Source organism: Mixophyes fleayi, chromosome 7 (genome assembly GCF_038048845.1).
Source record: "Mixophyes fleayi isolate aMixFle1 chromosome 7, aMixFle1.hap1, whole genome shotgun sequence".
NCBI lineage: Eukaryota > Metazoa > Chordata > Amphibia > Anura > Limnodynastidae > Mixophyes > Mixophyes fleayi.
In genome coordinates this window covers 132808383-132832594 of record NC_134408.1, presented here as the reverse complement: position 1 = coordinate 132832594, position 24212 = coordinate 132808383, and the positions used below count along the sequence as shown (strand labels likewise).

The window sequence follows — 24212 nt, the reverse complement described above, 5'->3', positions numbered from 1 at the left end:
AATTGCCATAGAGAAAATCACAAACTCCCACAAGAAAGCAATATAGGAATAATAACTGCCATCCTGTCAAATTAAAAATAAAATATAAGTATGTCAACACGGTTTTGGGAGAACAGTCTCTTTAATGATGGTAGAGAAACTCTGATGTTGCCAACAACAAAAAAAATATTTTAAAGTTAACGCATTGTCCACTTTTAATAGCAGTAACTCTTTATAAAAATGCATATTTCCCCTATTTTTATTTCCCCTTTCTACCTACCTAAAGTGAATATTACTACATGCTATAATATTGATGTTGCAGAGATTTCCGTATCTCCTATAAAGTCTGCACACATTAGATGGACTACAGACAGTTTTGTCTAGATCCCATTATCTTTATCCCTCATTTCCTCTACACCCTTCGGTTGCCAAGACCCAACAGTCTAACGAAATGTAGTTGTACATTTTTACAATCAGGAAGATCAAGAAGACGACCATTAATTTTGTCACTCTGATTATTTCAGAATAATACTGTGCTGCATATGTCTTATCTCATTTATATAGCGCCAGTAATTCCGCAGCGCTGTACAGAGAACTCACTCACATCAGTCCCTGCCTCATTGGAGCTTACAGTCTAAATCTCCTATTATAGACACACACTCACACACAGACAGACAGAGAGGGAGAGACTAGGGTCAATTTTGATAGCTGCCAATTAACCTACCAGTATGTTTTTGGAGTGTGGGAGGAAACCGGAGCACCCGGAGGAAACCCACGCAAACACAGGGAGAACATCCAAACTCCACACAGATAAGGCCATGGTCGGGAATCGAACTCATGACCCCAGTGCTGTGAGACAGAAGTGCTAACCACGAGGCCACTGTGCTGCCCCACAGATGCTTACATTAACCCACAGTGTGTACTTCAGACACAGGACTGCACCCACCGTCATTACATTACTAAATGTAAAGGAGTTTCATACAGCTAGCATCAACACAGGTCAAGATACAAAACTCAGCTTCCAGCCATCAGTTGTAGCCAGTCCCTGGATAAATGACTCCCCTAGGCCACGTCTGTTGTGACCTTCTCCCCTGCAACTTTCATCACCAAAGAGATCCATGGCCAATACCACAACCTCCACAGACCATGTGAATGAAACATTTATTCTGCCAGTAATTTAAATTGATCATTTATTCAAAACATTGGCAGTCACTGGGAAGACGGCAGGCAGCCTGCTTGCCCAGTCTTGTGCCTCTGTGGCTCTTCCACAGATCTACAAGTAGAACGCTAACCATAGTATAAATACAAATTCATTGTATGGAGGTACCATAACAAATGAGGGAGGAGTAAATGTAATTACTGTGAAATTCATGTCATTTAAATTTTTCTAGGAAAATATAGAATCCATCATGAGAAAGTTTCAGCCACCGACCAGAGCATGAGCAACACTTTATGTTTACAGTGCGATTTACGCAATCAATTTTTACATTGTTGTTGTTTTTTTTCCCCACTTTTATTTTTTTGCTTCATCTACTAATGCAGTTGTGAACTTGATTTGAAGGTAGGCTAAAGATTAGGACAGGCACTTTACATTGCAGCAAATTGTTCAATGTGATTAATAAACACCTTACATACCGCTTTGAAAGTTTGTAACCACAAGCTCAATATCCGCCAGAGAATGCAGGCTGATCAGACTTCCATTGTCCTTACTGCACGAAACTTCGGCATCCTCCCATGTGTTTGGCTGCTGCAGTACATAGCAAAACCCATTATAGGCAGTCCAGTTTCCTGCGCACTCTGTTTCAGAGTAATGCCAAAAATCTGCAGAAGAAAGAATATAAAGACAATACAAATATAAGAAATCAAATAAGATTGTTTTATGTGAAAGCAATTCAGATTTTGATATGATGAAAATAACATAATTAGAACTTCGATAAGATTTCCAGAAGAAATAGTTCTATCAACATCACTTACCAGGAGCGTCAGGCTTCGTGTCATTTACTCTCTTCTTGCAGATATATGGCAATGAGGCGTCACAAGTTAAGGCTTTCCACTGTCCAGAGTCCACATTTAATGTCCCACAACTGGAACCATCCAAAACTGTAAAGGCAGGGATGCCTAGAACAGGGGAAAGGACATTCAAGTGACCATACATTATCCTTATGTCAATCTAATGGTACAAGATGAATGCAGTAGTCTAACAATTAGTTCCAGGTTGTCAAGTGATCCCAGATATAGAAAGATACAGCATAAATAATTTGCTTATTATGAAAGGACACATCTACCTTTAAGTCAATGTTTAAGATGGAACAAATTTCAGAGAAATCATAAAACTAAATACAAAAGGTTGTGCTGAGACATTAAGATGATGAAATAATTAAAGGGTCAGACGGATGTTCTATTTTCTTGCCAATTTTTTGACTGCACGAGGGGGGGACCTTGGCGTGAGTATATTCAAGAATTTAATATTTCCCATTTGAGTGAACATGGAGGCATTTCAAGAGCGTATCTAGAGCGCTATAAAATACCCTCCAAGAAGTCCACCTTGATGTAGCCATAATGGACTTTATAAAAAACAAAAACAAAAAAACCCCATTACAATTGTATATAAAGATTCACGGTAAGGCTGTGATTTTTGGGAATTCATGTTTCTTCCGTGCACATCAGGATTCAGTATTCCCGACTACAACAGCAGGTATGTATGTAGGGGAAACATTCAGCTGCTTAATCAAATTTAAAGAGATTTTAGGATATGTTGCAACTTATAGGGAAGCATTTTATAAATGCATTCCAGACTTCCCGTCAGTAAAGTCGCCAACACACAGGCAGATCTAAGAGTTTGACCCGATTACTAAACAACTGTCAATTTGGTAACACATGAAGGTTAAGTAAATTATAGAGAAAGATGGGATTCACGATGAACGGTAAACAGACAAGTTGTTTTGATTAGATAGCGTCTCGTTACTAGCACAGCGCCCTCTATACCCCATGGTAATCAGGAACATATGACCTAATATAATATTTGATAGTTGCATGGTTCGAGTGCCTTCAAAAAGACCGGTTTACCTACCTTGATCCCAGTTGACAAAATTCAATGGGCTATCATCAGACCACTGCCAGCCACCACCAGTTTCCAAGCGATTAAGACCAATCCATATAGATTCAGGAAGCTCCTCATTCTCTGAAAACAAAACACAAATTTTATTTTTGATTTAGAATGTTTTGAATTTTTTTGACAAGCGTGACTTTTAAATCATTGTTTGTCCCTTTAATAAATAAATATAGGAGTCATTTAAAAGTACCCAGCACAGAATTTGTTGTCAAGACCTACAGGACATGAATCACCAGTTAAGTGCATAAAACATTACTGGAGAACGATGAAGTCTTAACATCATCATCATTTATTTATATAGCGCCAACATATTCCGTAGCGCTTTACAATTGGGGACAAACATAATAAACTAATAAACAAGCTGGGTAAAACAGACAAAGAGGTGAGAAGGCCCTGCTCGCAAGCTTACAATCTATCCTCCTAGGCACATAAATACAGGTTCACAGATATACACAGCCTAAAGATAAGGTGGCAATATAGACATATAAAAACAATGAAAAAAGATAAAACAGAATACACTTGGATAACATACAGTGCACAGGCATTAATACACAGATTATAGTATATACCTTTTTGTTGTCAGTAATAGCTGATTTATAGCAGTGATTACGTCAGGAAAATAAATAAAAAAAGTGTCAAAATTTATGCAATTTGTTTCTACGGTGCTGTAAACTGCAGATATCTAGATGATGTATTAGTAAATTAAAGCCACTAATAGCACTTGTCAACTTTAACAAGCAGAGCTGCAATACACATCCTCGCTATGGTATTTGTCTTAAGTATATTTCAATAAATGTAACCACTTATTCAGGTATTTATTTAACTGGGGAAAAGTGCATTTTTTAAAAAAAACTTGAACACATAATTTACGCTTGCAATTAGTAATAAGTTGGTTGAATCAAAAGGCAAAGTCTCTGTCAATAATAAATAAATGTATATTTATAAAAAAAAAAAAATAGTCCTCTGTTGTATAATTTAATGTACACCTACAAAGCTATTAAAATCCAATATTACTTTTAGGGCACATACAGAGAGGCAATTAGACAGTGGTAAATCAAAACTTGCTGAGGTGCTGTTTGAAACAGAACCTGAGTCAGCCACAAATGGGGTTGACCTCTGGCCTCACACGCTCTTTGTCTGAACATTAGAGGAACACAGGTACCTCCACCATATTTAGAGAAGTTTGCCCGTGCTGCATTCTGTTAGTCTGACTTGCTGTTGTCTAGTCTCTTATTTGAATGAGACTTTTAGCAGCTAATTCCAAACATATAGCACCCAAACTCATGCAGTTATTCAAGTTTTTCATTCTATATATACTAATGTCCTGGGTGAACATAAACTGAGTAACATTTACCTATTGAAACCAAATGGTTTAGGCAGTTGTAGTCTACATGTAATGTTGCATTCTACATTGGTTATATCAACCCACATCATGTTTATAACCATCAGGATAATTAGGAAAATAATATATTAATGTGATCATGATTATTCAAAAAAATAGAAGTTGGTTTTGATAACATTGTCTGCAGAAAATGACTATGTGTAAGCAAATGAAGGTTATCATATATTGATGTATGATTCAAACGCCTCTTTTGTCACCTAACTTGGATTGTTTACTAAAATATCACATCACAGCCATTTTACAGGCACAGCCCACAAATGTTAAAATATTGGGAAATTTTATTTGGTTAAAAAGTACCACCTGAGTGCTGGTTTCTATACTGAAAATACATCCAAACACTACTTTTCACAGTATTTGGATGTATGTTTGGGCAGACCCCTGTACAAGTTTGTAATCAGTGAAGGTAATCACATGAAATGGATGATCTATCTATACCAGCCACATAAGGAAGCTACAGAGAAAATGCAACTTCCCAAGGAATCCATATAACATAATCATGTTTCCCATGCATATGTGTGGAAATAATATCTGTTTTAGTGACAATTATGTATGACAATTTGGTATCACACTTTTTATCCAATAAGAATTGTGACTGTCATATTAAACTTTTAGTAGTGTTCTGTGTTCTTAAATAGTTCAAATGCCAAATAGGGTTAGATCTTTTTACAATGCTATATTTATTCAGGGAATTGTTTGGTTTACAGTAACTCAGATTAAATTCGTTTGTGATTCTACTTTTATATGAATCAGAGAGTAACTGAAGATTTCATAAGTGTGCAGCTCTTGAACTAAATCTTAGTGGTGGCAAAACTTTGAGTTTAATAGTGAATGCAAGATAATGTTAGGGTATTTTAATCTTTTTCAGACAAACCAGGTGCTTTTGTCTTGATTAGCCCTTTAAACACCCACTTTTCACACATGAAATTTGCTATAGTGGAGGGGAAAGAGTGAGGGCATTATTGCTACCACAGTTGGTGGCAAAGGGTGCTACATGATGGCACATTGGGGCTATGTGGTTCAGCAGGGAGATGTACTGTATATATTTGATTTCGAGAGATCACACACACACAAAAAATGTAGAGGATACTAACCAGTAATATATTTCAACTCCTCTGGACTGGATATGCTCAATAAATCTGCACCCTGGCTTCGACACGACATGTAAGCTTCTTTCCACTTCAGACTAGATTTTGCATTAAACTGGTAGCATTGCTGGAGTTCGGAATTTTGAGTCCAGGTGTGATTACAACTGCTCACTACAAGAGGAATAGATGACGTCAATATGCACCAACTGTTCGTGGATTTCAAATAAACTTATGCAATACCTGCAAATATACCCCTAAAATAAGCATAAAGCGCACAGCTGATAATTGTACGTTCTAAACTGAATTACCAAACATTAGGCCCAATTGTACATTTTTAGCCCTCAGAGGTATTTGGCTATGGAGGGATGTCCAGCCCCATATGAATCCATACAATATGCGAGATATGTCTTGAGAGTGTGGAAAATGCAATTGTATGTACACAAACATCATTAAATAACGTATTTAATAGACACAGGTAACATGCATTTATTTGGGAATTAAGAAAGTGCAAATAAAAATAAAAGTGTGCAATATAATGTAGACCAGTTTATCAATTGGTCTTTATTACAAAGTCAAATACAAAAACAAACAACCAAAAACAAATAAACATAAAACTTGAAAAGCCAACCTCCTACTTGACACATTGGACTACAGAGACAATCCGTAGAAATTAGGACAGTCATGAGGAAATTACAAAAAAGAAGAAATATGGCTCACTTGGTTTCAAGCAGTTTCCCCAGTTCCCATCAGCATCGTACTTTTCGGAGGTTGAGCACCATTCCCGATCCTCACTGACATCATAGATACAATCGTGATACCAGGTTCCATTATTAAGAAAGGGGAATTCACAGGGTTTTCCATAAGAATTTCCACCCGTTGTATAAACAACTGAAAGCAGAGAAACAGAAAGTGAAACCACGTTTCTTATAAAGGGAAACTAAAGAATCACAAATTTCAGCTTCTTGGGGGGTTTCTGCGTTTTCACCTTGGTCGCTCAAACCTACTCTGTTGAAAGTAGCTACACACAATATATCCTACTGAAAAGCAAGGTGTTAAAATATATACTAAGAATATACAGCATTTGATTAGGATTTAAGATGACATTTCAGTTGTGCGGCAAAAAAGTCGTTACTCATTGCTTTGATGTAAGTTCACAATTTTTGCACATTCCAGGTTCATCAAAACTTGTCTGGTGCTAATGGAAGGGCCTTTCACACTGCGGCTCTCCAGCCCCCAAGTCAGGGATCGGAGATGGCAACCCAACACGGCCGGTATTCCTGAAAACATCGCTCTCCCAGCCACCAAAGCTGTTGCCCCTGGTCTCAGAACCAAAAGGGTCTTATACCCCAGAGTCCTGCAGGCCCTTACTGGACAAAACATACAGGTGCCCAAATGTCTTTCATGGGGCCTTTCTACATTTAGAATGTAAGCGCTCAAGAGCAGAACCCAGATTATAATAATGCTCATAGAAGGTTAGACATATATCTCTGCTCATACAAATAATAAAGAAATAATGCCACGGGAAATTTTAATTGGGTATATATGAAAGTATGGCTCAGAACTGTCTTCAGGATTGCTCCTTTAATAATTGGTATGAAAATTTATAGACAATTTTTAAGATGGGTTTAGCTCAGGGATATCTGTGTAGGTGATATTCATAAGAATCATAGAAAGACAAATTAAAGGTCTACATTTAGACCACATTTGTCCTACACTTTTTCTTTCAGAGTTTTCTCTATATCTTTCATGAAATTTCCCCTTTTGAGTACCAAAACTTTCATGCATACCCCCCTACCCCAATGATCCCAATTGTTGCTGCACTGTTCCAATTTTCTGTGGCCACAAAAGCCAAAGCTGATCAGTTTGGAAGAGTGGTTTCATCCAATGGGGGCACAGTTGGAAACAATAAGGGCAATTTCTGTTTTCTTGGAATGTTGACAGTTAAACTTGTTAACTTCGTCCGAGACGGATTTCAAGTATATCCCAGTTTAGTAATGGTGAAGGACAGTCATGGTTGCCAATAGATCATCAGACCTCCTAGTAGGAAAAGATGCTCCTGACCAAAAAAGCTTCTCCATTTCGTATGTTATTTATTTGCATTGTGACCACTATCATTGTACATTGCTGAAAAATGTTGGTGCTTTATAAAGGATAATAATAAAAATACCTTTAGAAATCAGCTTCCCCACTTGTCAAACAAGACCGCAAGGTTAACTGGGGTGCACAATGGGAAAACAGTGTAGTGACCCTGGGGCTTATAGATCACATCCATGTATTGAACTGATAACACAATGACATTCCTTTCTGCTGTCTATTTCTTCTCCTGAAAGAGTGACAGCAAGGCATGTGGGACTATGATAAAGGTTTACATAGCAATTTAAAGTTGGTCCGTCCTTTTGATTTCTGTTATATGAAACCAGCAATTCCTTCCATATTTGAACAGTTTCACTGCTATTGAACGTTATACAGAATGCTAACTAGGCCACCTGAATTGTGGAACACACAATATACATGGCATATAACTCAATAAAAAGTAATTCAGCCTATATAGATCATCAGTGTGACTGAATCACTGATAAATAACTTCTGGTATAAAATTTATTTAAAGAAAATAGAGCAGTGCGCTTATTTATATAATTGCCAATGCACTTATTTTTGATTGTGTATATTTTGAGATAGGAAATCGTTATTTCTGAGACTAGGGTAGAAAATTTGTTTTTCTGGTTTAACCTTTCTAGAGGAAATGCCTTATTTCTGATGTATATATCTGATACAATAAGTCTTTGTTTTGAAAGCCTTCTGTATATCTTGGTGTAAGGAAATGCTTTGTTTGGGGTTGTACCTTAGCCATACTTTAGACTATGGAGACATCTGTCTAAAAAAAGAAAAAAAGAAAAAGGATTTCAATGCAAACTGGGGAAATTCTGGAACACATTTAAGGTGTTATGGTATGGAGGATATTCACAACATAACTGAAGATGATCAATTAAAAAGCCAGCATACACCTAGGTCACAGTACTTGTGATATCTAATTTGGAAATGGTTAATTTTTCTTTGCAAAAAGGGACATTTAGCAGGTTATTGTTGATGGATATACTTATAGGTTTATTGGCAGAGTTTATAGCCATCGTAATTCCCCATTGCCTAGGTAACAAGGGGCAATCTGTTCTCCAAAATAGAAGAAAGTTATAAAACATTCCAGAATACAGACTATAAAACTAACAATGACATCTAGGTAAAACACACACACACACACACACACACACACACCTTTCAAGGTGATTCTGCATAGTTACATTTTTAGCTATTCTTTAAACACCTGATTAAAGATTAATGTCATTTTATTAGGCCACATGGTGCAGAGCATGTAGCCAAACACGCAAAGTTTACACATAACAAAACATTGACGTTTGACTATCTAAATATATCAGTATATGCAGATACTCATTGGTATTACATTTAAGGGCATTTAATAAAATGATGGATCTCCTCTCACCGTGCAGTATTTAATATGCCTTGCTATTCCCAGCTCATCTAAGATTAGGACACGGCACATACACTTTCCTAGCACTAGCACTAGGATCCGCCATTGGCTTATGCAGTTGTTGCAAGAGGACACTGATAAACAACTAAACCCATCATCAGATATAACATATATCTATCTTGTACAAATGTTCAAAAAAGGCATCAGCAGGGAATCTAAGTGATAAAGAAATGTTTATACGTCTCATCTGGGGTCATCACCATAGAAGACACTTCTGGTCAAAAACAATTGATCACCTACACTCTATTTCACTGACAGTCATATGAAGAGTTCCTCTAACAGGTGTCTTCAGTGTTATTTGAACGAAAATACTGCCAACACTGCCCCCCTTTTTGTATACATACTAAACCTTTCCATGCTTGCAGATGTATCACCTATAAATGGATGGTACACCCAATAATCCAACCCTTGAAATGTGAAAATTCATATAAATCGACTTGCTAACAATACGCTGTATTCATTTACATAGAGGGACCACTGCTATATATATTTATATATGGGCCAGGTGGGTTTCCTCACATTGAGAAATTAAAGTTTTTGTCTCCCACTAACCCCTCCCCCACTCTCTTGTATGTTCTTGCTACTATTATTTTTATACATTAATTGCCTTATCTGAACTTTATGGCTAACACTTAAGATAATGCTCATTACAGAATATCAAGATCATCATCATTTATTCATATAGTGCCAACATATTCCGCAGCGCTTTACAATTGGGGACAAATACAGTAAACTAATAAACAAACTGGGTAAAACAGACAGAGAGGTTAGAAGGCCCTGCTCGCAAGCTTACAATCTATGGGATTTAAGTGGAGATTCAATTAGCAGTGAAGTTCTATAGTAGCCTCATGTGTCATGTTTCTGCCGAGTGTTAAGGTAATGATCTGCGTTTAAAAGTTTGCCATTTAACCATTATTTGCGCAGAAACATAAAGCGCGACGCTACTACGGAGCCTCGTGGCTTATTAAATAGCTCCCTCAGTCTGGAATACCCCCATCCTTTCAATCATCGGTACATGAGTTGGTGACATTGTATCCTTATTCTGGAGACATACACAACCTGTTTAAAGGAACAAATAAATCATTGACATGAAAGCTTGTTTTATGCTGTATCAAACAAAAAAAAGGCAGGTCAGTCTGATCTAGCTGGTGAAGTTGTTATTCAAGTCACTTTTATATGATGCAAACACACCAGACTGTATTTTAATGAAACTGCTACAGGGAATGGTGCTTTCAGATTACACCCAAACATATCACAACCATCCAGCCCATTATCAGATCACATATTCCTTAGATACCTCCCAACATTGGAGTACCCGAAATCTGGACAGGGACGTGGTCATTTCATAATGGGGATGTGGGGGGGGTGAAGCACTAGGCTGCCCCATAGAAACACTCATACAATGCAGCATGCACCAGTATCAGGTGCTGGGGCCCTTATTTGCCACTACCTTGCAATGCAGAGCAGCTGTGAACAGAAGATACCTCCCAACATTCTGAGATAAACAGGTCCACGAGTGGGACAGAGGGAAAAAGTTCTACAATGGGGACTGTGCCGCTGACATCGGGACTGTTGGCAGGTATGCCATACTTCAATGTTGGCTAACCTATGACACTCCAGGTGTTGTGAAACTACATTTCCCAGCATGCTTTGCCAATATATAGCAGCTTATTGCTGGAAGAGTATGCTGGGACTTGTAGTTTCACAACACCTGGAGTGTCACAGGTTAGCCAACATTGCACTAGTTTATTCCAGATGTGGAGTCAAGACCATATTTGAAAGTGTATATTGATAAACTCCTGCAGGCAAAAGGCTGACATGGGTGCTTATTATCGGAAGCATGCAGTAACACAACCCTTACTAAACAGTGTATACATTTGATAACAAAAAGAGCTATGAAACAAGAAAGAAAACCACATACCATGGTACGGAATGTCGCAGATATTCTGAGACGTAACGTTCCAGCTCCATGTGTCAGTGGAATCTAAGGCTGCAATCACACTTCCATTTTGTACACCCAGTAAATATCTGGAAGCTCCGTATATGTGTCCTCCGTTGCAGCGCCAAAAAAGTTGGAGCTTTGAGTCACAATCGACTAATTTTAAAGGACCTTGAGGTTTAGAAAGGTCAAGTCCAAGGCACTTCTGAGATCCCAGGCTAAAAAGGCGATGACTGGAGCCCCACTTCCATAATGTGTTATTAATGTTCCCTGAACAGCTGTCCACTGCAAGCCGGTCGCTGCTCACCGTAAGGCACTTACTGGTCTGTCCGTGGAGTATCTGAAATGTGTGTTCTAAGGAGAACAGAGAAATGATTTGAAAAAAAACACAACATTCACACTGACATGTTTTATATACAAAATAATACTGTGATAAAACTAAATGCAACCTGAATGATGGTTATATTAAAATGAATGTTTTTAAGCAGTTTGTGCCCTTTAGTGATGGGGTGCTTTCTATTGTATCCCATTAGAAAGGAGCACAACACTGCAAAATGTTAGGCAATAGTATTATACAAATATATTTTTACACAATTCTGCCTTCACTACTCATATAGGTTCCATTTATATGTTTTTTTGCACTTCATGAACATATCCTAAATGTTTACCAAGTTGTTTATATGCAATTCTATACGTTATGTCTTTTGAAAGAAATCTTATTACTGAAACATAAAAGGTAATTCTTCAAGACCCTTAACCCATGGACAGTAGGGTGACCTACATGACACTGGCCTAAGGCTTAAAAACCATTGTCTAGCACAAGACATACACCTGTGCTTGAATAGTCATTATGAGCCCGATCAATCTTCGGATGAAAGCCCCGGTACGTGCCGTATTTTGCGTGAAATTGCTCTGTGATTGCTCAAAAGCGGATTATACGGCAGTAAACGCAAGTGCATGCAATTCATCTTTGAATGAAAATGACACTTCAGATCGCCTACTCTTTGAAGGGTGGAACAGGGGAGAGAAAGTGGCATATGCACGTAGGCAATGTACAATAAGGGTGTGCCAAGGTTGTGACCAGCACATTAGTCCGATTCAAGCTCTGGGCATCTCTACCAGCTACCAGGCAAGTGTAAGTGCTGATTGATAGTGATGACGGAGGGTATGCATACAACAACATGTCTTTGAAATTAAGAGCAACTGTAAAAATGCATTTTATGTACAGTAGGCATTAATAAAATCCCGATATATAAAATATATATATATATATATATATATATATATATATATATATATATATATTTATTTCATCTAAATTAAACCCGATAAAAAAAACATTTTAAAATATTTTTATTATTGATTATAGCATTTACAAGTGTCAATTTATTTTTATCTTTTTTCCCCCAAAGTGTTCTGATTGGACTTTATATTGCACATCTGCATTGTGCGTATCCTGCAGTGCGTCTGCATATTGCGTTCACCTTTGGTTTCTTGATGAATCAGACCCCGTATCTCCGCCATAGCCATGAAAAGTAGCACATATCCCATAGCCCTACTAGTCAGAGAAGCAGGCAAGCGTTTCAAGTTGCACTACACTGAAAATACAATGTGGAGACCAGCTGCATAGTTTAGAGAAGGAATTTCCATCATTTCACAAACTGACTGTGGCCGCACACTCCACAAAATGTATTATTAGTAAGCAGTCTGAGGGAAATTACACATTTAGAATGGTTTCGAGTGAACATTGGTGCAGATCAAAAATAATGCATCTAGTGCAGTGCAGTTGCCCTTTAAAAAGAAAAAAAACAAAACACACAAAATGCAACACATTGGTATCATATACTGCATGTAAAATGCAATATCCTCACCTGTTATGGATCGCAAGTCTGCAGGGAAACCCCACTTACCTCAGATATTTCCATTGCTTTATTTCACTTTAAATCATGGCATTATAAGTTCATGTAGATCTATTTACTGCATTTCATAAAATGTCAGGCCCTGGAGTTAGGGACAAAGCCTAACTGCACACAGCTCTTCCCTTTCTATACTAAATGTTCTGTTTACCTGGACAAAATCCAGCTTGATACATAGACAACTAATGAAAACATATGAACTATACAATAACGTCAATATTGCACGGCAAGGAAGAAGAATATCAAGAATGGAACAAAATGGCAAAAGTTTCAAAGGAGACCATATGCTAATGGTACAAAAACACCAGCCTGTTTATTTACCTAGTGTCATTAGTGTAATAGCACTGCATACAACTAGACATTGCTGGCAGACGTGACAGTTTCCATTTTACACCACATAGGGCCCCGTCACGTACGAAGTGATCTGGTCCAAGATAGATGAAATAACGATGAAAGACGCTAGATTTATTTTATACTGTATTTCGTTTCGTGCTGTGACGGCTTATAAATATAGAAAACACTGACACACGTGGAGCATAGCCAAAGTACACTGCAATCAACTGTACTACAGGCAGAGTCACGCAAGAAGCTTCTTCAGTTGCCAAATGCACGTTCATATAACCTCCAATTCCCGTGGTTAAGGAAAGCTATAGGACACCAGCGGGTTTCATGAGGAAACCGAGCGGTGTTTGTCGTTCTGAGATTAACCATGTGACCTGCAACTAGTTTTTGAGTGTTGCCAGCAGAAGAAAATAAAAAGGAAGAGGGGCCACCAGCAATGGGGAACCTTGAAGACCACTGCAAACCTGCCCAGTTGTTGGTGTCCCAGCAAATTCACCCAAAGATCAGACAGTTTTATGTTCAAAGGAATCACAAAGTCCAAAAGCTACGTCCAGTGATGCACAAAGTTCATGTCTCAAGCATTAGAAAAATACGTCTTACTTCAACCCCACTGAGATGCTGTGATGGGACCTTAACAGAGCTGTGCATAAAAAAACTGCAATCAAACATCAATGAGCAGAGCAGTGTTGTAGGAAGGAGGGGACCAAAATGCCTCATACAATGTAAGGAGACTGAAACCATGGGGTGTACTTACATTGTTCACACATGGTTCTTAATGATAGTTTTTATTCAATCAATAACGGCAAAGTAAAACCTGCTGTGTCTTTTGTCACATGAGATTAGATTTTTTAACACATTTTACAACCTACTGAGGACAAGGGGATTGTTATCATTGTCCCGATTTGCAGAGCAGCAGATCTGAAGGAGGGTGTCCTTTCTTTTTCATATGACAGATACAATATTTACACACACTTCAGGAAAGGAGAGTTGGAACATGGATTTAGATAAAAAGTTCTTCTTTTTCTTCTTTATTTATTTATAAAGGCACCACAGATTCCGTCGCCAGATACAGAAGCAAGTAACAAATAGATGAGGTAATACACTTAAGTAGCACAGATGAGGGTGAGTAATGCTATGGGGACTCGCACGGAATGCAGCAAGACATGAGAGGACGTACGACAGTAGACAGACGTGGGACAATAGGTAGAGAGGAACCTGTCCGTGAGAGCTTACATTCTAGAGGGAGGGGTGAGAGACAGTAGGACCAACTGGGGAGAGATGGAGATGGCATTCGAGGAAGAGGAGGTGGTGAGTGGAATGGTTATGAGGTGATAGAATAGGCGAGCTTGAAAAGGTGAGTTTTAAGTGAGCGTTTGAAGGACTTCTATTTACTAACACATAGAAAGACGAATGCAGGCTTTCAGCAAAAGACAAGGTTTAGGTTTTTATAATTTTACAAATGTGAGTAGCTGTCTGCTCTGTGGTGAACACCTAGTAACTAAATGACAGGGAGGTACAATAAGAAGGAACGACCCCAGCAGATACACACTAGAATTCTGAGTATAGGCCCTTTCTCAAGAGATCTCCCCTACTGGCATTCCAACATTTCACAGTTTAGGTAATAAAAGCTTCACAATTGCCAAGGACATCACTTGTCATAGCAATGTAGGCTGCATTTTTTTCCCCCAGACCGCACTCATTCACAGGAATTCCCTCGCTCATACAACAAAACATTCCCTAAGCTTACAAACATTTCCTAAAAACCCCTCTCTTCAGGTAGGCTAATAAAATTACTCTCATACCTTCCCTAGGCTATTATATATATTTCTCTTCCGATTGCCCCGTTCCCCTCTATAAAATTCACTGAAACTTACTCTTCTTCTGTACTCAAACAACCCTGTGATCCCAAACCAACAATGCTGTGTGAGTCATATAAGCCCAGACTTTTTCCACATTGAATTCTGGCTGGATCAATATGTAACCTTGTATGTCAAACTCCTGTTTTCTTATAGATTATAAACTTGTGAGCAGGACATTCTGTCACGATACCAATGGAGCAATTGGATCCTGGTAGTTCAACAGGGATTGGCGTAACTTCAGCTAGGGGCGCGGAGTCTAACAAGCGAAAGGTGTTCCCCAGTGATTCCCGCAAGGGAATATGGACTTTGCGGCTTCCACTTGCAGGTCGCAGCTCCCTAGGGAAGTTCCCAGTGAACCACGAGAGAAAGAGCGTAGAGAGAGCTCACGGGAGGTACAAATGAGGTAGAGCCTCTGGAGAACTGACCGTTGCTACGGACAACCGGAGAATGGTTAAGCGGGAAATGTCCCTAGGAGAAGATATTCAGAATGGTCTGTCGCTTCTTCACTGGAAGAGGTTACTAGGTACGTTGTCCCTCGGAAGTGGTAGTGGTAATAATGCTGCGTAGGTAATAGGAGAGGTAGACTGCAATGTAGCCACTTAGAAGTGGTTAGGAGGAATAGTCTGCAGCGTAGGGGTCTGGAGGCGTAGGAACGTGGCAACGTAGAGTAGGGAGTACTCGAAAACACAGGAGCTGTATCCAATGCAGGAGTCAGAGACTGACTGAAAGAACCAGCACAGAGCTTAGGTCAAAAAGGTATTAAATAGTGTAGTTCCAATTAGGCAGCCAATAGAGGGCAGTAAGAGAACAGAACAGAGTCTGACCGTTCTGCGCATGCGCAGAACCAGTAAGCGCCAAAGAGGAAGTAGAGAGAGAGCGCTGGACGGACTGCAGCAGCGTGGAACCAGGTAAGTTTGGGGAAGGCCCTTTTCTATCCCAACATGACTGTGCTCCAGTGCACAAAGCAAGGACTACAAAGACATGGTTTGATGAGTTTGGTGTGGAAGAACTTAATTGGTCCGCACAGAGCCCTGACCTCAACCCCATCGAACACCTTTGGGATGAACTGGAACGGAGATGTTGGAGTGTTTCTGTGGGAATTTGTGCCTGACCTCATAAATGCTCTACAGAATGAATGGGCACAAATTCCCACAGAAACACTCCAACATCTTGTGGAAAGCCTTCCAAGAAGAGTGGAAGCTGTTATCGCTGTAAAAGGGGACAAACTCCATATTAAAGTACCGTATTTCCCCACGTATAAGGAGCTCCCATGTATAAGATGCACCTTAATTTTGGCCCCGAAATTTGATGAAAAAAAAAAATATTACAGTAGCTGTCAAAAAAGGCAGGGGGAGTGTAATGGCCGACTGCTCTGATTGTGATCAGAGCAGCCAGGCAGCACACTCTCCCTGCAATCGCCCCCCCCCCCCCCCCCCGCTGCCACTGTGCCCCTCCTCCTGGATCCCCGCTGCCACTCTGCCTGTCCCTCTCCTCCTGGATCCCCGCTGCCACTCTGCCTGTCCCCCGCCTGCTGGATCCCCGCTGCCACTCTGCCTGTCCCCCGCCTGCTGGATCTCCCCCCGCTGCCACTGTAACGGTGCCCCACTCCCCCTCGATCCACCCGCTGCCCCTGTAACGCTGCCCCCCTCCCCCTCCATCCCCCCCCCCCCCAGCTGCCCCTGTAACGTTGCCCCCCTTCCTCCTGCATCCCTGCTACCCATGTTTAAGACGCACCCAGGTTTTAGACCCAAAATTTTTGGGGACAAGGTGGTCTTATACATGGGGAAATACGGTATATGTATTTGAACACAATGCAATTACAGTCCCTGTTGGTGTAATGGTCAAGCATCCAATTATTTCTGTCCATAAAGTATATGCATAATGCCTTGTGTAATGCTGTGCTTACACTATACAATATAATACTTTGCATATAAACTTTTTGTGGGTGTGCTATTAATAATATTAATATAACATAACACTATTAATTGTATTATGGAGTCGTACATTTTATAATAGTGGCTAAGTGGTTAGCACAGTGGCTAAGTGGCATGGTGGCTAATTGGTTAGCACTTCTGCTTTACAGCACTGGGGTCATGAGTTCAATTCCCAACCATGGCCTTATCTGGGAGGAGTTTGTATGTTCTCCCCGTGTTTGCGTGAGTTTCCTCCGGTTCCCTCCAACATTCCAAAAACATACTGGCAGATTAGTTGGCTGCTAACAAATTGACCCTAGTCTGACTATATGTGTATGTGTATGTGTATGTGTATGTGTATGTGTGTGTGTGTGTGTGTGTGTGTGTGTGTGTGTGTGTGTGTGTGTGTGTGTGTGTGTATGTTAGGGGATTAAGACTGTAAGCCCCAATGGGGCAGGGACTGATGTGAGCGAGTTCTCTGTACAGCGCTGCGGAATTAGTGACGCTATATAAATAAATGGTGATGATGATTTATAATAGACATGCATGCTTAATTCTCAATGTTTGGTTGTAGGAATTGCCTTAGTAAACTTAGATTTTGTTATTCAGCAACATATAATGAGGGAGAAATGTTCGTGCTATAGAATAGGTTTTGTTGAACAGGCAACACATGCATGTTCCCTCTGGACATAGGAAGGTGGACAGATGAGTAATATATTCCCAATCCAGTGGGGTCACTGGGTGAGACAGTTAAATCTCATCTGGGCTCCCACACTCTGGTGGGCCCCACCCCCTCCTTCAAATTGACCGGTGCTTTCGGCCACAATTTAAAGGTATGTAAAGTGCTGCGGCATTTTCCCTGATCGCCCCCCTCTGGATCCACCACTGAGGCCAATGCCTACAAAGCAGTCAGGTGGCCAAATGCCTCTGAGCCAAGACATTATTACCTTTGTGCACTTATTCACAGAATAATCCCTCCTTTCCATTACCATTAACAATAAGGTCATTGAGTCTAGGGCCCCCACCAGGCACGATAGATATTTGGAACTATATAGTAACGGAAACACGCAGTGAGCGGGGTGGGCTGTCAGGTGTGAGGCCACACACACCATCCCAGTAATGGAACTTGAATAACAATATACCTTGTATCAGTGGAAAAGTTGGGAAGTATTGTCTGTTCAGCACTGCTCTGTTGGTGAACTGGTGCAATGAAGGCATTTGGAGGGGAGGAGAGAACAGGACAGCATAGCGCTTCAAAAGAATCAAACATGCCCCCGGGTTTGGCCACACCCACTGTCAAAATACCATCTGCCCAAATATTGAGAAGTATGTAGAATCTTATTACACTACTAAGGTTGTGCCTAGACAATGCTAATATGTATTAGAGATTTGTTTAGAAAGGGGTGGGGTAGTGTTTGTGGTGGTCACAAAACACCGCCAGTGCACCCATGTGCAGTTGCATTTTTTTGAGCACTAGGGTGAAAGCACGATTTTAGGCTTTCAATTAAAAAAAAAAAAGTGTGTTTGTTAGGGAATCTAAATAAATGGTGATGATGACTTTATAACAGACAATTACAAATGTTTGTCACCTGTAGCCCCCTCCCCAAAGACCTTTAATCAATATAAAATAAACTAGTTATCAGACTTATACATATTGATGACAGATATACCTACATATTTACAAATGGATTTGGCTATTTGTCTCTGTGTAAATATTGATGTTGAGAAGATTAAACAGGGATTTAATATAATATGTCATTTCCTGCGTCAGGATAAAATTCTCTCTTACTAGACTTATACACTCTTCAGTGAGGTTCAGGGGCAACACACAGGATATCTAGAGGGGGGGGGGGTTCCATTCCACACTGCCACGGGCAATGGTAGCCAACTGTCCTGATTCTGGTGGGGCAGTCCCAGTTTTATGTGACTGTCCCGCTTCATATTTCCCACCCGACCGTTTATAATATAGATGAATTTGTAATTCTCATTTACCAACACTGCAATTTGTAGCGGACTACAACAACCAATCTACCTTTCATGTTTCTACTGCAAGTTAGACGATGACAGAGAGTGTCTGATTGGTTGCTACAGTTAAAAGTCTGCTACACCAAAATCATGAAAATTTCTATAAATGAACTATGTGTTAAATGGACTTTTCATGGCTGTATAAAAAGAAGTATTACCGCCTCACTCCATTACAGACAGCTATAGCTCCTCCAACATCTTTAGCAAAGTCTTCCAGTGGGGTCTCGTACAAGTCAAAAATCTGAGAATGCAGTCATATTAGTTAATGTGACATCGCCGACTCCACCCTTATATATGAATCCACCATTCAACACAGTGCAATTGTGCACAGCAAGTCTTCCAAGCTGTCAGTCACTGGCTGCTTATTTAGGAAGTAAAGCCCCCCCCCCTCCTAACATGACAAGAGGAGCAAAATAGAACATGGAGGACATATTAAAGTGTACACATGTCAGTTATTTCATGTATATCATTCAGCTCACTTTGATATGTATATATTTTTAATTTTTTAATTTTAAAGTGTCTGTACTTTTTAAATGCAAGTTTTTGCACCTAAATGCAATGTTAGTAAATGAGACCTTCTGTGAAATGTTTATAATATCTAAATTAACTTTCAAGATCACAAGAGCACAATATTACACTGTCTGCGGCGAGTTCAAATGTGTCAAACCATAAATTCTTTGCTTAACTGTTTGGCTGCAGAACAATGTAAAATATATGCTGGAATGCAAGCACCAAAACAACATTCTGTCTAAGTATAACCAGCCATGTGTCCGACAGACAAACAGTGGTTTTCAGATACTGTATAATGTACAGTATACACAGCAGCAATAAGATTAGATAGGAAAGAAAGGGTGAGACTGTAAAGTTGCCTATACACGCAGCTGTTTCACACTAAACTGATCTTAAATCAATGTGCGAGGGCTAGAAGGTACGGCATTCAATATCAACATTGCACCATTACATTTTATCTCAGCAGAGTTAATATCACAACTCAGCCACTCAGACTGGAGGTGACACAATCCAGTACTCGCTGTCTTAAGTGACACAGTAGTGGGATAGTGACATTATCCAAATCTCTATACTATTGATGCAGTTTATAATAAGTTCTAAGCTTTCCCCTCCGAGACACTGTGTTGGATGTGGGATTTTCCACATCTGGCCAACCTAAAATAGGAAACTCCCTGGACTCGGATTGGGAGGGCAAAATACAACCATCTTTCACTTTGGCAAAAGGCCCACACATTGCTCTATGTTTACTGGATAAGTAATGAATATACTTCATTTTATTGGACTCCCATATGCTACGCCTCATTCCCGAGAGCTAGTATGATCGTTATAAGGTTCAGATCGTTGGTTATGTGGGAGTTTCATTAAAAAGCGTCACATTACGTTTTGTGAACTTGCAACTTTTCCTATACCTCACTGGCTATGTAAAACAAAGCCCACGTTTGGAAAACCATGTAAACATGTTTTGTACACCCCCCATTGCCATTGCACACTTCAAAACACATTTCCCTGCTGCCTCTGAACTTGGTCATTCTATTCATGTGCCACCCAATGCTAATATGCTATATATTGGCCTGGTCATATCAAGACTTGTATGGCCAGTATGGTTGTTTTCAGACTAAATCACTCCATATATAGGCCACTGTGATCAGCAATCTCATGTGATTGGTCAATATGTCTGTGTGCAGCCAATAGGCTGCTGATGACCGCATAACACATGATAGTCACCCATCTGACTATCATGTGATATGTCACATGGGTGGCCAATTTGGCCTGTCACTTAGTTCAGCCAACCAAAAATAATTATAAAAACATAGTCGTGTGGTGGGGATGATTGACACGGCTACAACATTTTGTGGTGCAAAACAAATACACAAATAATTCGGTGCCAGTTGCAAGGCACAGAAAGCTTTTCTAAGGCAGGAATGGGGTACACTTCATTGGAGTGATGGCAGGGGCTGGCTGAGCTGGGGGAAATCCCCCAGTCCCATCGTGGGCTGCCTTGTGCTGAGTCACTGAGCTACATGCTTTTTTTTTGCCTTTAACATATTCCTAATAGGCTGTTGAGCCGAGACTTGCCCCAGGGCTAAAACTTGCCAGTCAGCCCCTGGGTGACGGGTATATGAAACCTCCATAGGGTTTAGGTTTATGAAATAGATGCACATGCTGGTTTTTATACCCGTCCCCCCGTCCCCCCCCCCCCCTCTGTGCTACACCTGTTCCTCCAAAGAAGTTACCGAAACAAGGACATTTTCAGGTTGTGTAACCATCTGGATTTTCACATAGTTTATCACCGTTTTGTAATCTTTTAGTTCAAACAAATAATATAAAATTGTCATGTATTAGACAAACAGAACACTTTAATGATTGCACCAAGAACTGCTTCAAATACTTCAAGTGGTTTTACATCTGCGTATAGAACGTTACAGAACACAATTTCCTTTACAAGGAATTTAATAAGTAATTTATTTCTCCACCTAAACACATGCTTTTAATTTTTATGAAATCTTCAGACATTAAATTGCACTGGCACACATACACATAAGAGGCTGCTATTGTGGGGGCTGTACCAAAAATCATGGGAATGCAGCTTAGCAATTCACTAGAAAACTATACTGAGGCATGAGGCACTAAATCCTGCATGCCTCAGTGACCTTATTAAACTCCCTAAGGGTACTGCATGGATATGATCACGTAACATGTTGCTAATAATTAAACTTCAGCTTTGTCCATAGTCAGCAGGCAGATGAAGGAGCAAGTGAAGAGCCAAAATACGAACATATCCGCTCTTCCAATACTTAATGTTATTTATTAAGGGATTAACGTTGGAGAAATCATAGATTTCTCTGGCATTAACCTAATTATTGGAGCTTACCAATGTCAGAGCCGTAACTTCAAATTTTAGCGCCCGGGGCAAAAAGGAAAACTGCTACCCTCCTGACCTTCAATTTGAACCAACTTAACATAAAATATTGATAAACTGTGTCCCTCTTCAGTATTGCGCCCTGGTGGATCGCCCCTCTCGCTCATCCCTAGTTACGGCCCTGGTCCCCATAGCCCCCTGGGAACAGCAGCATCTGTTAATTCATACTTGCCAACCTTATGTTGACCGCGTCCGGGAGATCCTGGAGGGCACGAGGTGTGTATGGGCTGAGGGGGGTGGGGAATTCACAAATCGCGTCATTTTGCCCCCGGTGACATAATGCCTGTTTTGGGTCTGTTTACAGTGGTAAAAAACCCCAACCAAGCATTATATCACTGGGGGCGAGGCCAAAATTACGCAAATCATGAAGCCCCGTCCCGTCCGCCCGTACATTCCGGCTCTAATTTAGTGAAGTGGGCAGAAGCGGAATTCCAGGAGACCTACCCAAAATTCTGCAGTCTCCCGGAATTGGCATGTATGTGTTAATTAAGTAATGTAGCGCCATCTCAGTCTACGCTGGGTCGCTCCCTCCCGGGGAAGCTCTATGCACATAGCACTTTCTCGCTGCCGGAATGGGGTTAACACCGGGGTCCCCAGAGCAGCCCGGGTATATTAAATAGCAATGGTATTTCATTATACATGGTTGAGATTTGCAGCCATGAACACTGATTGATACTGTACAGTATTAATAAAACAGACATCAAAGTGCATTACACCCAGGTGCAGGCTGGGCTGTGGGGCATGACCCCCGGGCCGGTCCCATAGTAGGCTACCTAGGGCTGGGTCACTGGGCCACCTGCATTTTTATTTTCCTTTAAAATGTTCCTAATACGCTGTCAAGTCGATTCTTGCCCCCTGGACTAAAATGTGCCATCTCTCCCCTGATTACACAAGATATATCATTTTAAATCTCCCTGACATTTCTGCTGACAATCTCATCCATATATCCACTACTCTGCTTACAAGTCTGAACAAGTTTTCCTCACCCAGAAAAGCAGGGTGGGTGTGATGATCCTAGTCATAATTATATTCTAAGACCTATGCAGTACAGTGAAAGAGAATACACACACACACACACACAGCATGACCTAGCAGCTAGCACTCTGCCAACTTTCCAACCCTTCCCATGCCAGGGGTCCGTGGCATCGCCTAGCACAAAGTTGAAAGAAACCCCTCTCATGCCAATATCGAAAGTAAAACCGGGATGCGCAGCTTTACTGCTCGGAAATCAGGAGTCTTATGAAGTACGTGCACATATAAGGGAAGTATAAAATACAGATATACAACAAAGGTGTACACAGAGCACACATCTGTGACAGCTCCCACTACAACAAAAGACACAGACACTGCACAAGGACTACACACCATAAACAGAAAATGAAACCACCGCTCAAGTTCCAAGAAAGACTCTGACAGATGCAATGTTACATTACCTATGGAAGATGCTGAGGAGCACAGAGCTGCCCACCATGTCACCACCAGACACAGCTGCAAGTACCAGCTGGCTCCCATTATAATCCCATCCGCCAGCAGCAGAACAACAAACAACACCCTCTGCACTTTGCAAATACTGCTCCGTGTTCCAGACTCCACCCACTCCTATTACTTTAAGCCTGACGTACAGGCAGAGGCATTGCATTTTTGATTGGTTAATAAAAACCTCATCATCTGTTGCTATGTAGACGGTCTGAGAAAGGTCCTTGTGGAATTGGCTGGGCTCTGGCATTGATTTCATATGTTGATGGGTTATGTAAACAATACCTGTAATTATCACAACAATGATTATATAACATAGCAGGAATAATGTTAATATATCGCATTTTTATTTAAGGAGATTGGTTTGCCAGACGTTTTGCTACTATATAATCATGTTTCGTTTTTTTCTTTACAAAATAATAATTTACTGTATTTTTTGTTAATATAAAGATATTCTGCTCATATATATTATAACGGTCAGCTTCAATTCCACCACTTTAGTCTAGGATTAACGAGGCGTTAGTACAATTACTTTTAATACGGTAATTTTAAACCAGATTTTTACTCGCAGTGCTGAGAGGTGCGAGCAAAACTCAGCATTGAAATTACCGTACTAACGGTAATACTGCGCACTTTTACTGTACTAATGGTAATAGTGCGCAGGCCGTATTATTCCTAGAATAACGCGTCC

The 24212-nt window shown here is 40.2% G+C and overlaps 1 protein-coding gene across 1 annotated transcript in view; it reads right to left on the bottom strand.

The window, feature by feature from the left end:
• The window catches only part of LY75 (lymphocyte antigen 75), a 62217-nt gene extending 38576 nt beyond the window's left edge, over nt 1-23641 (bottom strand). Inside the window, exons 1-7 of the mRNA XM_075180782.1 lie at nt 23479-23641; nt 11044-11415; nt 6296-6466; nt 5585-5749; nt 3050-3160; nt 1954-2097; nt 1615-1800 (exon numbers count right to left, since the gene is read on the bottom strand). Coding sequence (XP_075036883.1) covers nt 1615-1800; nt 1954-2097; nt 3050-3160; nt 5585-5749; nt 6296-6466; nt 11044-11415; nt 23479-23557 — 1228 coding nt within the window. The 5' untranslated portion in view covers nt 23558-23641. The remainder of the gene's footprint in view (nt 1-1614; nt 1801-1953; nt 2098-3049; nt 3161-5584; nt 5750-6295; nt 6467-11043; nt 11416-23478) is intronic.
• Between the last annotated feature and the right edge of the window lie 571 nt (nt 23642-24212).